At 41.2% G+C, this 13048-nt stretch overlaps 1 protein-coding gene across 1 annotated transcript in view; it reads right to left on the reverse strand.

The window, feature by feature from the left end:
* RHPN2 (rhophilin Rho GTPase binding protein 2) overlaps nt 1-13048 on the reverse strand; it is a 211584-nt gene that overhangs the window by 51428 nt on the left and 147108 nt on the right. The window contains exons 11-12 of the mRNA XM_085639656.1: nt 7558-7752; nt 4877-4953 (exon numbers count right to left, since the gene is read on the reverse strand). Of these exons, the coding sequence (XP_085495782.1) occupies nt 4877-4953; nt 7558-7752 (272 nt within the window). The remainder of the gene's footprint in view (nt 1-4876; nt 4954-7557; nt 7753-13048) is intronic.

Consider the following 13048-nt stretch of genomic DNA (forward strand, 5'->3'; position numbering starts at 1 on the left):
CTACCCTACAGCCAGTTCTTACGACTGAAACGGAACTGTAGCAAGCGGACGGATTACAAGATACAAGCAGCAGCACTAGAACAAAAACTACAACTTAGGAATTACCCTACCAAAATCATCAGAAAATGCCAAAAGAGAGCAAGGAACCAGCCCAGAGACAGTCTACTTGAAACAACCGAACGAGAAGAACCAACAGACCTGTTGACATGTGTCACTACTTACTGCACATCCACAAATGCCCTTAAGAAAATAATTAACAAAAACTGGAGAATCTTAACGTCCAACAATCTATGTTGGCCAAAACCACGCTTTGCCAATAGACGAACACAGAACATCAAGGACATCCTTGTACACACAAGACCTACAGCTACCACAAATGATGGAACCTTAACAACCCTCTGGAACCTTAACCCAGTAGTAGGACACCACCCATGCGGCTCGTATTCAGTCTGCAAACTTATGAAAACTACAAAAACACTACAACTCTCACCTGATCTTACATGGACATTACGTCACCATACAAACTGTAACACTACTCATGTGATTTACATGATTGTATGCCCCTGCGGCCTTAAATACATAGGGATGACGTGCCGCAAAGTGAAGATTCGAATCTGTGAACATAGGAGCAATGTCACCTGCAAACGAATCACAACCAAGATGAGTAAACATTACATCGAACAGAACCATGATCCTGACGACCTCAAATGGGTAGTTCTTGAGACACTGCTAACCAAATCATACAACGCAGAGAAGATTCTTTTTGAAAAAGAACAACGTTGGATCTATCGTCTCCACACAGACACAGGAGGGATGAACGATAATATCTCTTGGTATTCCCTCTCATAAGATATTAATCCATCGCCTCCACACGGACACGGGTAATAGGAACGATAATACCCCGTGGAATACCCACTTAAACTGATCCCATCATCTTGAAACAGAATAACCTCGACTACTCAATATCAACCCTTATTATTGAGTCAGCCTTTAACGTTATAACTTCATGAGGGCGATAACTGCAATTCATCAAACCCTTGATACACTTCTTTATATTTCTCGACATGACAAGAAGGCCCAAAACTACCTATATCTAGCCACTACTATGTATGTATAGAAATTTTCATAACAGTCAGTGGCCATAACATTGTAGTATGCTCGATATATTCAACAATTGAATCACTCTTTACTCGATATTATTTATCCTTTTTAACATTAACTCTATAACTAAGAGTCTTTTTTCTAATCACAAACATGCCAATCTTTGCCAACCAACGAGCATCTCAGTCCTTTTTTCCTTTCTGACCGTGACCGGGAATACAAACGTACCGAGAAGCGGCTCCCGCGTCACTCGGAGCACCGTAGCAAGAGGCAGCACAAGTGCAACACGGTGATTACAGCTGGTGAGATCTACGAACCAAACAGACTTCCCTACCGCACCTCCGGTCTCAAGTAAGATACCATAACACTTTTCTTTTCCTTAGAATCAACCTTTCAAAGCCCGCCGGTGACTCCATGAAGCGTGACCATTAAGCGCACATAAGGTAAATATTGCCCATATGACCAACTGTTGAGAATATCTACGTCCGTTTGGGCTTCATGTCGAAAAATGTTTCGAGCAACCACAGACATTGCTTTCTTACCTATTTCATTAGGCACCACGAACATTGCCGAGAGTATTCTGTTTTCGCAAATGAGATAATTTTCATGACTATTATTTCTCCAACAAAAAAAGCGCGCGAATGCGAGAATCAAAGCTACACCCTGGGTTCATGCAACATATGAATGAGTTTGAAGACACGCATAATACGATGTCACCTACAAGCAATGTTGATATAAATATTGAATACTTACTCTAACATAGTATTACGTTTACTTCAGTGCCCTATAACCTAATTACCATGTCCACACAATTTGTGAAGATCAATGCACAATGTTGCGTAAATTTAACTCCCACTGTGGATGTATAAGAAATACTGTTTCAACAGTTCTTGTTTTGAAAGCGTCGAAAAATTATGTTTTCTTAACTTACTGCACCACCCAATTTCTCTTTTTTTCAGGTACAGATACAACTGATCTGACCATTTATCCTTTAGTGGTAAGTTAACCACTCTATGTAGAACCTCATTGGCCCTACACATTGAAATTCGGTCCTGACAAAAGCCCCGATAATGTACAGAGGGCTGAAACATGTTGACCATTAAGAAGTGCGAATGATTAGTAACTCATTCAATACGCACAATACCTTTCTTTTAAATTCCCATACACTGCCTCCCAAATAAATTATTAAGTTTATAAGTGACATAGGGATTTTAATCTAGTATTCTTCACCTCACCACGAGCACTTATTCACGTTTATTTCTGACCACTACTGTCAGTACCAGTAGGTCTTCCTCCAGGTGGAGGTCAGCATTTTTATAACAAAGTGACCCAATGATGTTGCTGAAACAGTACACAAATGGCGGAGAATGAAAATATACCGCCTTCGACCTGTGTAGATGTATGAGGGTCTTTTTATAATGGATACAACCGAAAAGACCATGGTACCACAGGACAAGTGATCCATTCTCCCCCCTTGTGATTTGTAACTAATTTTCGGAAGCCGGATGGACCTATAGCTTCTCTTTCCCCCACTTGATTACGACAGGGTGAGTCATAGTGCCACACTTTGAGGTTTTGAATTGCTTCTGTGGGTCCTTCTTGGCAGCACAGCCTGCCGCTGGTGTGCACTTGGTGTCAGGCCGCCCCGTGGGAAATTTGACTCAGTGTGCCACCAACATTTCAAAGTGGAGCCATGGTGGCGGTCGGTCTTAGAGAAGATAACCTTGGATTACATAAATACCCGATCGATACTTACTGGGACACCATTCTGACCAGGTTCCAGAAAAAGCACCTATCCTGATGCTGACAGAGTAGACTTAGGAGGGTACAGATAATTTACTCACTAATACTGACGGATTGCCGTCTGATACTGATGGCTGTCAGACCCCCCCTCGCATGCATCCTCCTTCAGGTTCTTACTTGGGTACATACAAGGGTGGGGTCATGTGTGCTTTGATATTTGTGTGTCGGTTGTGGGATATAGGCTGGGTACACGAACGTGTGGGCTGTTGACTTTGTTTCTTTTGCTGTTGTGCATTTATTCCTAAAAATAAAACTGGTACTATAATATTTATGAGAGGCTTACTAACCTGCAGTGTGGGTTACTCTTTCACAGCAGAACAATGCTGAGTTGTACTTGACCATTGGGGACTGATATTTAGACCTCCTCCTCTTTTTCTGTACTTTAACATTCGTTCCTGCGGCTACTAGCTAATTATGTGATGTTCTGACAGTACAGGTATATTACCCTACTCATTACCTGCACTTCAATTGTATTGTACAATGAAAATCTAATAAACAGATTCAAACAATTTTGGAAGTCGGTCTGACTTAGCAAAGTAGTGTGACCTCACAATTGAGGTGGAGACATTTGTATATGCTTCCTAAAGCTAGATGGCTGACTTGTCATTGAAGAGATAGCTTCAATGCTATTACATGGTTTTTGCAGCTTTTTTTGTTTTCTTTAGGTATCAAATGGTAGCTCATAGTAACCCTGGGCAATGAACTCCGCTCCTGGAGTTTGCGGAGATTTGTTAACTACGCAGTCCATTAAGAAACACGGCAGTCAGCTACTAAACTGCACCCACAAATGCTTTGATAAAGCAATTTACATGCTAAAAAGCATATAACCAATTCCCAAAAATGAACTTTGAAATTGAAAAATATCAGGCAATGAGAGAGCTGATGATTTTGAGGTCCCCCCTAACCTAGGGGGAGGACCAAGCAGATGCCTTGAACACAAAGAGCATATCAAAGAGCATATCATGCTGAACGATTCAGTGGTGCTCCCATCCTCTTGGGACCACCCCAAGCACAGTTATGGGTAAAAATCCAACACCAACCAAAGGCCCTGCAAAGCATTATGGGACGAGATTAGCAGTGGGCAGTGAATATTATAGTATCCAATATCAAAATAATTCTACAAAGAGCTGCAGTTCAACTAGTCGTTACTAGGTGTCCCTCACGAGTCAAATGCAGAAGCATTGAAATTATTACATCAAGCCGCAGTTCAACTAGTCGTTGCTAGGTGTCCTTCTTTTGCATTTGACTCATAAGGGAAACCTAGTAATGACTAGTTGAACTGCAGCTCTTTGTAGAATTATTTTGGTATTGCATACTGCCTGCCTATATAAGGTTTTAGTTTTGTATTCAATGGGCCACAACTACTTATTCCTCACTCTGAGACCTGAATTGTTACCTTTTTCTTCAGTGAGCCTACCAGTATTTCAGAGGTTCTTCACCTGTTGGGGTTTTCCTTTGACAGAACTGTTTATTCTTTTTCTTTCCTATTTTGTCCCCTGCAGCTCTTGCGTTTGGCGCTTTTAAGGCAACAAGTTGGTGGAGGAAAATAGCAAACTCTACCTTCAAGACAAGAAGACAACACTTAGATCTACCTCTCCCTTACAACCGGCACTTGACAATGAGTGAAAGACCTGTAACAGTTGCCAGGTAGTTGATGTCTTTGTGATTTCTCTATTAGGAGGTAGCCAAGCTGAATCTCATCTTAATGGCTTTGACATGGAATAAGACAGTTCATAATGTTACTGCACCGAAGTTCCAAGCTAGCTTGATGTGCCCATTCTTGTCCACATAAATGGCATGAACCTCTATTCTTTACAGCCCAATGGATATGCAAGGCACCAAGGTCTAAAATATTCACACAAATATAAATTAACACAACCATAAGTTTAAATAAGATAGGACTATTTGGGCCAAAGTATTAATATTAAACTCAACATGCACAAGCAATATTTACGGTAAGTGTCATACTTACTAGTCTGTGGAAAAAGTCAGTTACTTTCACCTTTGATAATTCCGGTGCAATTATTTCGTTTTTATATTCGCTTTTGCCTATAAGGAAAAAGTCATATACTGTCAGTTGTTGGATTTTAGATTATGTAGTCAAACTTAAAGTTCATTACCACAAGAGGAATTTAATAGCCAAATTCTTAAAGGAAGAAGCACAAAACTGGAAGACTTATAGGATCTGCAAGAAGAAAAGATATACAGGAGCCCAATGTGGTTGAACGTGATACAGAAATGTAATTGTACCGAATATATTGTTCTCTATACATTTTTCCAAACTGTTAGATATCACCCGCATATAGAACCAGCTGCGTCTCCAATACTATTCACCTATCGCTTACTGTTAACACATTTTCAATTTCATTTTAAGGGACAGATCAGCAGTGATGTTACCATTCCCCACATTCAAGTTCTTAAAAGCATCTTCTATAGTACAAACTTAAGCTTTCATTAAGAGAATAACAATTTCAATGCATCTAGTAAGCTTTTAATCCGAAATCATTTGAAACTATTTCAAAGCAATAGAGCCAATTGTGGTACACTCTAGGACAATGATGGAGCATGTGGCGTTATTGGCAGCACTACTCCAAAAATAAAGTTTACTGTACTATCCTGGAACTCAGGGAATCCCACACAGAAGGGTCCCATTAAATGTGGTAGGAAATGTAGACTTATACACCTTGTTGAACTGTCTTATTAGTGCCTTGGATTAAAAGAAATTGGTGGCTGTGATCTACTTAACAGTCCAAACCACTAGTGAATGCAACACTAGCTTTATGGAGACAGAGCACAGAGGTTAGAGATATTCATTGGCATTGCTATCTGTTATACACTGGATGCTTCCAAGAAAATTATGAGAAGGATCTGCCTTCCTTCTCAATGAATGACCAGCGACCCTCAATATGGCTCATCAAGAAGTTCCCATGAATGCTTGTTGGGATGAGAATTTCCCCTCTATGGTATAAAGGTATGTGCCCCTGCCCTGACTGCATGTGAAAGTAGTGTTGTGACTTCTATTTTGGATATGGCATCACAGAAATATAGCCGGTGCGCAGTGGCCGAGGTATTTTCCTGACAAGATGGGGTCTAGATAAAACGCTGGTGTTATGTGAAAGCCAGAACTTGAGTCTACATCCTGTGTGCATGTCGAGTGCTGGTCAGTGAGAATGAGACACATGAATGTTAGTAGGGGTGTATGGGTTTTGTTTTTTTGTTTGTTTATGTATGTTTTGAGGTTGGCTGCCCCAGGCAGTGGAAGTTTATTGCGTGTATTCCTATGACTACAGGGCAGAGACCTAGCCACTGAAGTGAGGAGGATGGAGAAAATGGTACTTTTAGAAATCCCATGAAGATTTTGTTAGCAAGGGGCTGCTGGTTAGTTCTTTCTGAGCTCTGCGAAAAAGCATAACTCTACTTTTCAGCCACTACTGTCCTTGGATTAAGCATGTTTGCTGAAGATGTTCGGGCACCTGCTCCAGAATATTTAGTGAAGCCTCTTTCATACCTATGGGAAAGTGAGCCTGAATTTTTTATTTCATTGACTGTTCGGTAAAATATGATTCGATATTCTGTGAAATACAACTTTTTACTTAGCAACTGCAATTTTTTTCCCCTAGACAGTTGTATGACATTTAAAAACTCAAAGGCTTCAGTAGCTGAGAAGAACTTGTTTGTTAAGAGTTGTGTAATAGCAGTTTACAATCAGTTTTTACTTGCAACACCTCAACTGTGTACAAAGAAAGTAAGGTTTTACCATGACAAGCTAATTAATTGTACAGAAATGTAGTACACAAAAGTATATCTTCTCAAGTTTCTCTGAGCTGTATGTAGTGCTGTCATTGTTTTATTTGTACCTGATTTACCCCCAAAAACGAATTTCACTGCTGTGTTTGGTGGCAGGAATGAAACAAATTTATCTGAAATACACTAGTTTTGACTGAAGTATTGGGGGCAAATATCTCCAAAACCAAAAGATCAGTAGGCAGAATATCATCTACCATGTAAGTAACTACAAAGGTACGGGTTTGGGTTCAAAGGTAAGGGTTTGGGTTCAAAGGTAGGTTTGGATTCACGGCTAAGGTTGGGTTGAAGTCTGGGGTTTGGCAGGGTTAGTGGTGGGGTTGAAGGTGAGGACTTAGATTAGGATTAGTTCTTGGGTGAGGAGAGTTGTTATATTTTTTGTATATACTAGATATTTTAAATTATGTTATCTACACTTGAATCGCATGTGTACATCAAATGCTTTCAGTTGCAGGTAAACCCCTACCAGATCTTGAGAAGGAAGAGCAAGAACTAAGACTATTGATACTTTTATGTGGCATCTTTCACACAAAGAAACATTGCACTACCATGTGCAAGTAGCCTATGTTAAGAATCACATGGGAACTAGTGGCCACCATATGTGTGTGTATGTATATATGTATATATACACACCAATATTTTTGTGCTCATAGGTTTAAACAATTAAATACTTTTTACAGTAATAGTCTTTTGAACCACCAACATATAAAATGTGTTATTTTTAAATTGCATTATCATGAACTACTGCATAAAAACATGCTGTTCAGATTGTTATATTTAACAAGCAACGTATGGGAGCTCAACAGCCATTGCACATCTGAATGATCCTCTTTGAATTGAACTACTTACAAACAATATCGGGGGCTTCTATTAAATTCAGGAAATCATCTTCTTTCTGGTTTTGAGAGTATTTCTGCAGAGAACGCTTGTGGGCGGCTGAAAGTATCTCTTGGAGAATATCGATATTTCTCAATTTTCTGCACAGACCAGTAATCCTCAAAGCTTCTTCGTGACAAATAATGGCTTTCCGTAAATGTGCCTTTCCTAGGAACAAAAAAAGACTGATTATAGATTGCACCCTGAAAGGGTTCATAAGCCATTCCTAACTTCAAAACCGCTATTAACATGGAGGTGACAAAATGCTTAATCTTTTTGTGGTGCTTTACTGAAAAGCCAATTTATTTGCTGGGGATGGCCTTCAATGAAGTTTAGAACAGCACTGAAGACAAATGTGTCACAACACAAAGTACTAGGAATGCATCTGGCTGGTTTTGGGGAGTTTTACATTGAAATTGGTACTCAAAGTACAGATAATGCATTGTTAAGCTCAGCTGGATTGTGTGCAGACAGTGTTCCCAAACAAAGAAACTGTGCTTACAAATACAGGGTCCCTGGCTCAGAGAGCATTCTGAAATCAATTGTTCGAAAAGAATAACATAATATTGACTAAATTAGTTAAGACTCAAGGAGCAAATAATTAAATCTAACAATTTTAAAGCCTTTTTAACAAATATCTACATATGCTACTTTTTGCCAAGCTAGTTGCAGGACTTTACCATTTGAGGTAAATGGTCAGTTTATGAGGGACAATGTATCAAACACCGGGTAGAGCTATGGCATGGGGATTCAGCACCGTGCCACAAATTAACATGGGGGGTTTAGAAAAACATATACAGAGTACAAAATCTTCCAGGGTTCCGGCCTCAATGCCTGGGAAGTATCCATCTTAAACATTGCCCTGAATGGTGGCTATTTTGTTTATGCATTTTATTTTAAGTAAATTGCTATAACTAAAATTGGACTACAGAGTTGACATGGTGCAGTAATGGTTGAAAATAACAAATAAGGAGAGTTGTATCATCCAAGGTCATACATTGTACTTCTTACTTCGTGGCACTGGGAAAGTATTGACTAAATGGAAAGTGAGCTACACTGTCAGCTAGGTAGATGAATAGGTCTTGTACCCAGTAAATTAGGTCACAATTCTGTCTGATCAGGGCACTAGCGAATTGTGTTACAGACTGACATGTGTATGCCCATGAAGCAAAGTGGGTATGGTAAATCTGAAATGGGCAGTTTTATGCAATGTTTAATTCTGGCAACAGAAAAATGCTATGGAGAAAACTGGCTGCTTTGTGAATTATTATACACAAATGAGGTCGCTCCCGATTTAGTGACCTAAAAGGAGTTCAGAGGTTGTTTTGTGTATGTGAGTGTAGGCATCTCACAAAAAGTTTAGGAATGGCCTCACACACCACCTGGTGTCATGCTTCATCATCGGCTGTCCTCGCCCTCTAAAAACTTGGTTTGATAGAGGGCGGGCATACACCTGACGACAGGGATGCACTTCTAAACTAAGTAGGGGCCCAAAGTGAGTTAGTGAGATTTAAAAACCATTACAGTTGCCACACTGAATTTTAATGGAATAGGTAGCTGTATGGTATTAAAAACAAGTGAACGGTGATATGGGGAAGGTTATTAACCCCTCGCCGTATAGGATTGGGTCGACATGTTTCTGCCAACTGTCATACAGTGGTACATGTCATTCATCAGGACCTATATTTATATTTATTAAGGGCTCCTCTCTTACCATCACTGTGGTGAGAAAACCACTAGATGGGGTGACCTTTGTCACTCTCCACTTCCTGGGGGCCTTTGTAACCCTGTACAGGAAAAAGAAAAAACGCACAAAACAACCATCCGGATAGTTGGGTCATTCATGCAAATGCAGGAACCACACCACACAGTCTTAGCGCGCGTGGTTTGGTGTGTAACACGTGCCTGTCATACGTGAACACACAAGTAATTAAAAAGTAGGAGAGATACCTCCCACGTCTTACCCACAGCCTTCACCCTACGTACTTCAAACACCTAGTGCTGTGGGGGCAGTAACACGGAGCAGAGGGAGGGGCAACGGCCCGTCAACAAGCAAAGAATGACGAACATTGTGAATCTTAGTGACCACTTAATCACAAAAGATGAAGAGTCTGTCTTGTCGAAAGGCTGGGCTTCGTCCCAACACCCACAAACGATCCTTTTCTCCTGAATGCAGAGTTGGCGCAATTCTTCAGGAAGATTAAACTCAAGAGATTTTTTCGGTGACAACAGAGAAGACCAAAGTAGAGAGAGCAACACTGGGCTAAAGAAAAAATCCGGCCATTAGTGCACCGATGGACTTATTGGGCGCTTCTTGTTTAAGTATGCGCTACGGAGCTGAGTCCGCGTGTGCGTGTCCCAAATACAAGATAGGATTTGGTAGGCACAATTGCTTGTCTAGTGTTCAAATGTTGTGGAAGGCGTCCCATTTCTGTGTGGCGCTCAATAAAGTATCAATCACTTGATCAACCCTCCACCGAAAATAAATTAGCGGAAAGGGTAAAAAGTTTCTTTAACCCGCACTTAAAGGCCAAGAAAGCAGCAGTGCTGACACATTTATCTCTATGGTCCTAGAGCTCACCCCTGTGGTGGTAATGAGGGGTGTCACCCCAGGTTCTTATAATGTGTGCACAAGCATGGTCTATAGACCCCAGAGGGTATTAACAGCCAGTTCTCATGTAGTGGCTACTCTTCCCTTGTATATCAGTCGTTGACTAGAGCATGTAACCCCTTTGTTTACCAGCAGAAGCAGCTCAATATCCACAACTACGCGGATAGACCTATACAAAGGCGGTTATTCTTACTGCCCCATTTGTAGCCATGGAATTTCGTCATTAAGACCAGTTACCCATGAGCGGAGACGGAAAACCCATCGTTGCTCTCTTACAAAAAGAGCTTTCGCTATGTCCGTTTTGCGTTTTTTCATGACCTCCAGGACCACCCATCTAAGGTCGGTTTCTTTTCTTTTTCCTGTACAGGGTTACAAAGGACCCCCATGAAGTGGAGAGTGACAAAGGTCACCCCATCTAGTGGTTTTCTCACCAGAGTGTTGGTAAGAGCGGAGCCCTTTATAAATATAGATCCTGATGAATGCCATGTACCACTGTATGACACTAGGCAGAAACATGTCGACCCAATCCTATACGGCGAGAGGTTAATAACCTTCCCCATATCACCGTTCACTTGTTTTTAATACCATTCAGCTACCTATTCTATTAAAATTCAGTGAGGCAACTGTAATGGTTTTTAAATCTCACTCACTCACTTTGGGCCCCCCACTTAGTTTAGAAGTGCATCCCTGTCGTCAGGTGTATGCCCGCCCTCTATCAAACCATGTTTTTAGAGGGCGAGCACGGCCGATGATGAAGCATGACACCAGGTGGTGTGTGAGGCCAGTCCTAAACTTTTTGTGACATGCCTACACTCACATACACAAAACAACCCTGAGCACCTTTTAGGTCACTAAATCGGGAGCGGCCTCATTTGTGTATAACAGTTTATGTTGGAGGCTGGCCTACTCCTGACACCCTGTTTGCCTCTAGTTCCCTTCACCAGCACAGTCTGGGGCTAGTGTGGTTGCTTTGGGAATTAACCATAGTCCACTGGTCATTGGCAACTACAAAGACATATACAGGCCTGTTTTTCTTGGGAGTCAAGGGTGCCAACGCTGGATGATAATAACAGCAGTAAATGAATTAAAAACAAGGTTGAGGCTTCACCTTCCAACTCTTTAATTTGTATGCGGCTAATTCGCCTAGCAGGGAGGTCACTGATAAGGTGCCCCATGCCCCACCTTACCAAATTTTGGTGCAGGCTGGTCTGCCTTATGTATGCAAATGAGCTTGTCACGACAGACCAGACCCACATTGTTTCTTACACGCAGACTGATAGGCTGCAGGTATAATGTGACCTAGTTAACAGGTTAAAAGGGCCAATTTTAAGGAGCCCAAACGTATCTTTGGCACTATGCCTATTACTAGACTGTCTTAGTACTTCAACGATAACCTGGACATAGTAAGAATAATAGTTACTTACCTGTAATCTGTGGTTCTCCAGTATTGGTGTCTTTCATAGATTCACATGCCTGAATCATTCCCCGTCATCGGAGTGGGAGTCCCACGGTACATAGAAAAGCAATAATTATGCATATAACAACCAAAAAACCCTGGTAACCTGAAACCAGGAAGTAAAGTAGCCTAAACTACAAGGACTATCACAGTCATTATATCCAGTCCAAACTGCAGCCCATCAGGCGACAGCACCCACCAGAATGTTCTCCTCAGAGGCTCAGGCTCTCAGATTTTCTCGCACAGGAGTGATCCAAAGTATAACAGCCTAAAAAGCCTCTGAGGGAAGGTGGGCGGGTTGCATGTGAATCTATGAAAGACACCAATACTGGAGAACCACAGATTACAGGTATGTAACTATTGTTCTTCTCCAGTATTTGGGGTGTCTTTCATAGATTCACATGCCTGAATCAGAGTAGATAGCAGTACGTAACCTCATGCTCATAAGACGCTGCTTTGTAACAGAGACCATATACATTATGAAACAGTATAACCACAGAGAAATACATGTGTGCTTCAACATATGCAAAACAATTTCAAGATAGAAATAGTATGGAAAAAAGCATCTTATAAAAGCATAGTGGAGGAGGGAAAACAGAGGCTCACCTTATTTGAAAAGATTTCGTAGAACAGCTTGTCCCACTGATCCATCCGCATCACTTGCAGCTTCCAAACAGTAGTGTTTGGTAAAAGTATGTCTGCTGGACCATGTTGCCGCTTTACAGATTTGATGAAGAGGCACACCGGCGAAAAGAGCTGTAGATGAAGAGATTGCTCTCGTAGAGTGTGCTCTTGGGGTCGCTTGCAATGGTCGTCCAGCTTGGTCATGACATAAACAAATTGCAGCAGAAATCCAACGAGCTATGGTTGGCTTTGACACTGCATTTCCTTGACGCGGTTTACCATATGCTACAAATAGTTGGTCCGATTTGCGCAATGTTGCTGTCCGCTGTAGATAAAACTTCAGACATCTTTTGAGGTCAAGAGAATGCAAGGCTTTTTCTGCAGCTGTTATAGGATTTGGGAAGAAAGTCTTTAAAGTTACAGGTTCATTAAGATGGAAATCCGTCGGAACCTTTGGCATAAACTTCGGGTTAGTGCGTAATACTACAGCTTCAGATGTAAATTGCAGAAAAGGTGGATGAATAGTGAACGCTTGAAGGTCACTAACTTCTGGTTGATGTTAAAGCCAGCAATAAGGAAACCTTCCAAGAAAAGAACTTTAAATCCACCTTGTGAATGGGCTCGAAAGGGTGCCGCATTAGTTGTGAAAGCACTATATTAAGGTGCCAAGACGGAGGTGGACGCCGGATAGGAGGGAACATCCGGAATAACCCTTTCAAAAATTGTTGGATGACTCTATTGGAATAAAGAGAGTTAATACCATCCTGCCGAAA

Source organism: Triturus cristatus, chromosome 12 (genome assembly GCF_964204655.1).
Source record: "Triturus cristatus chromosome 12, aTriCri1.1, whole genome shotgun sequence".
Taxonomy (NCBI): Eukaryota; Metazoa; Chordata; class Amphibia; order Caudata; family Salamandridae; genus Triturus; species Triturus cristatus.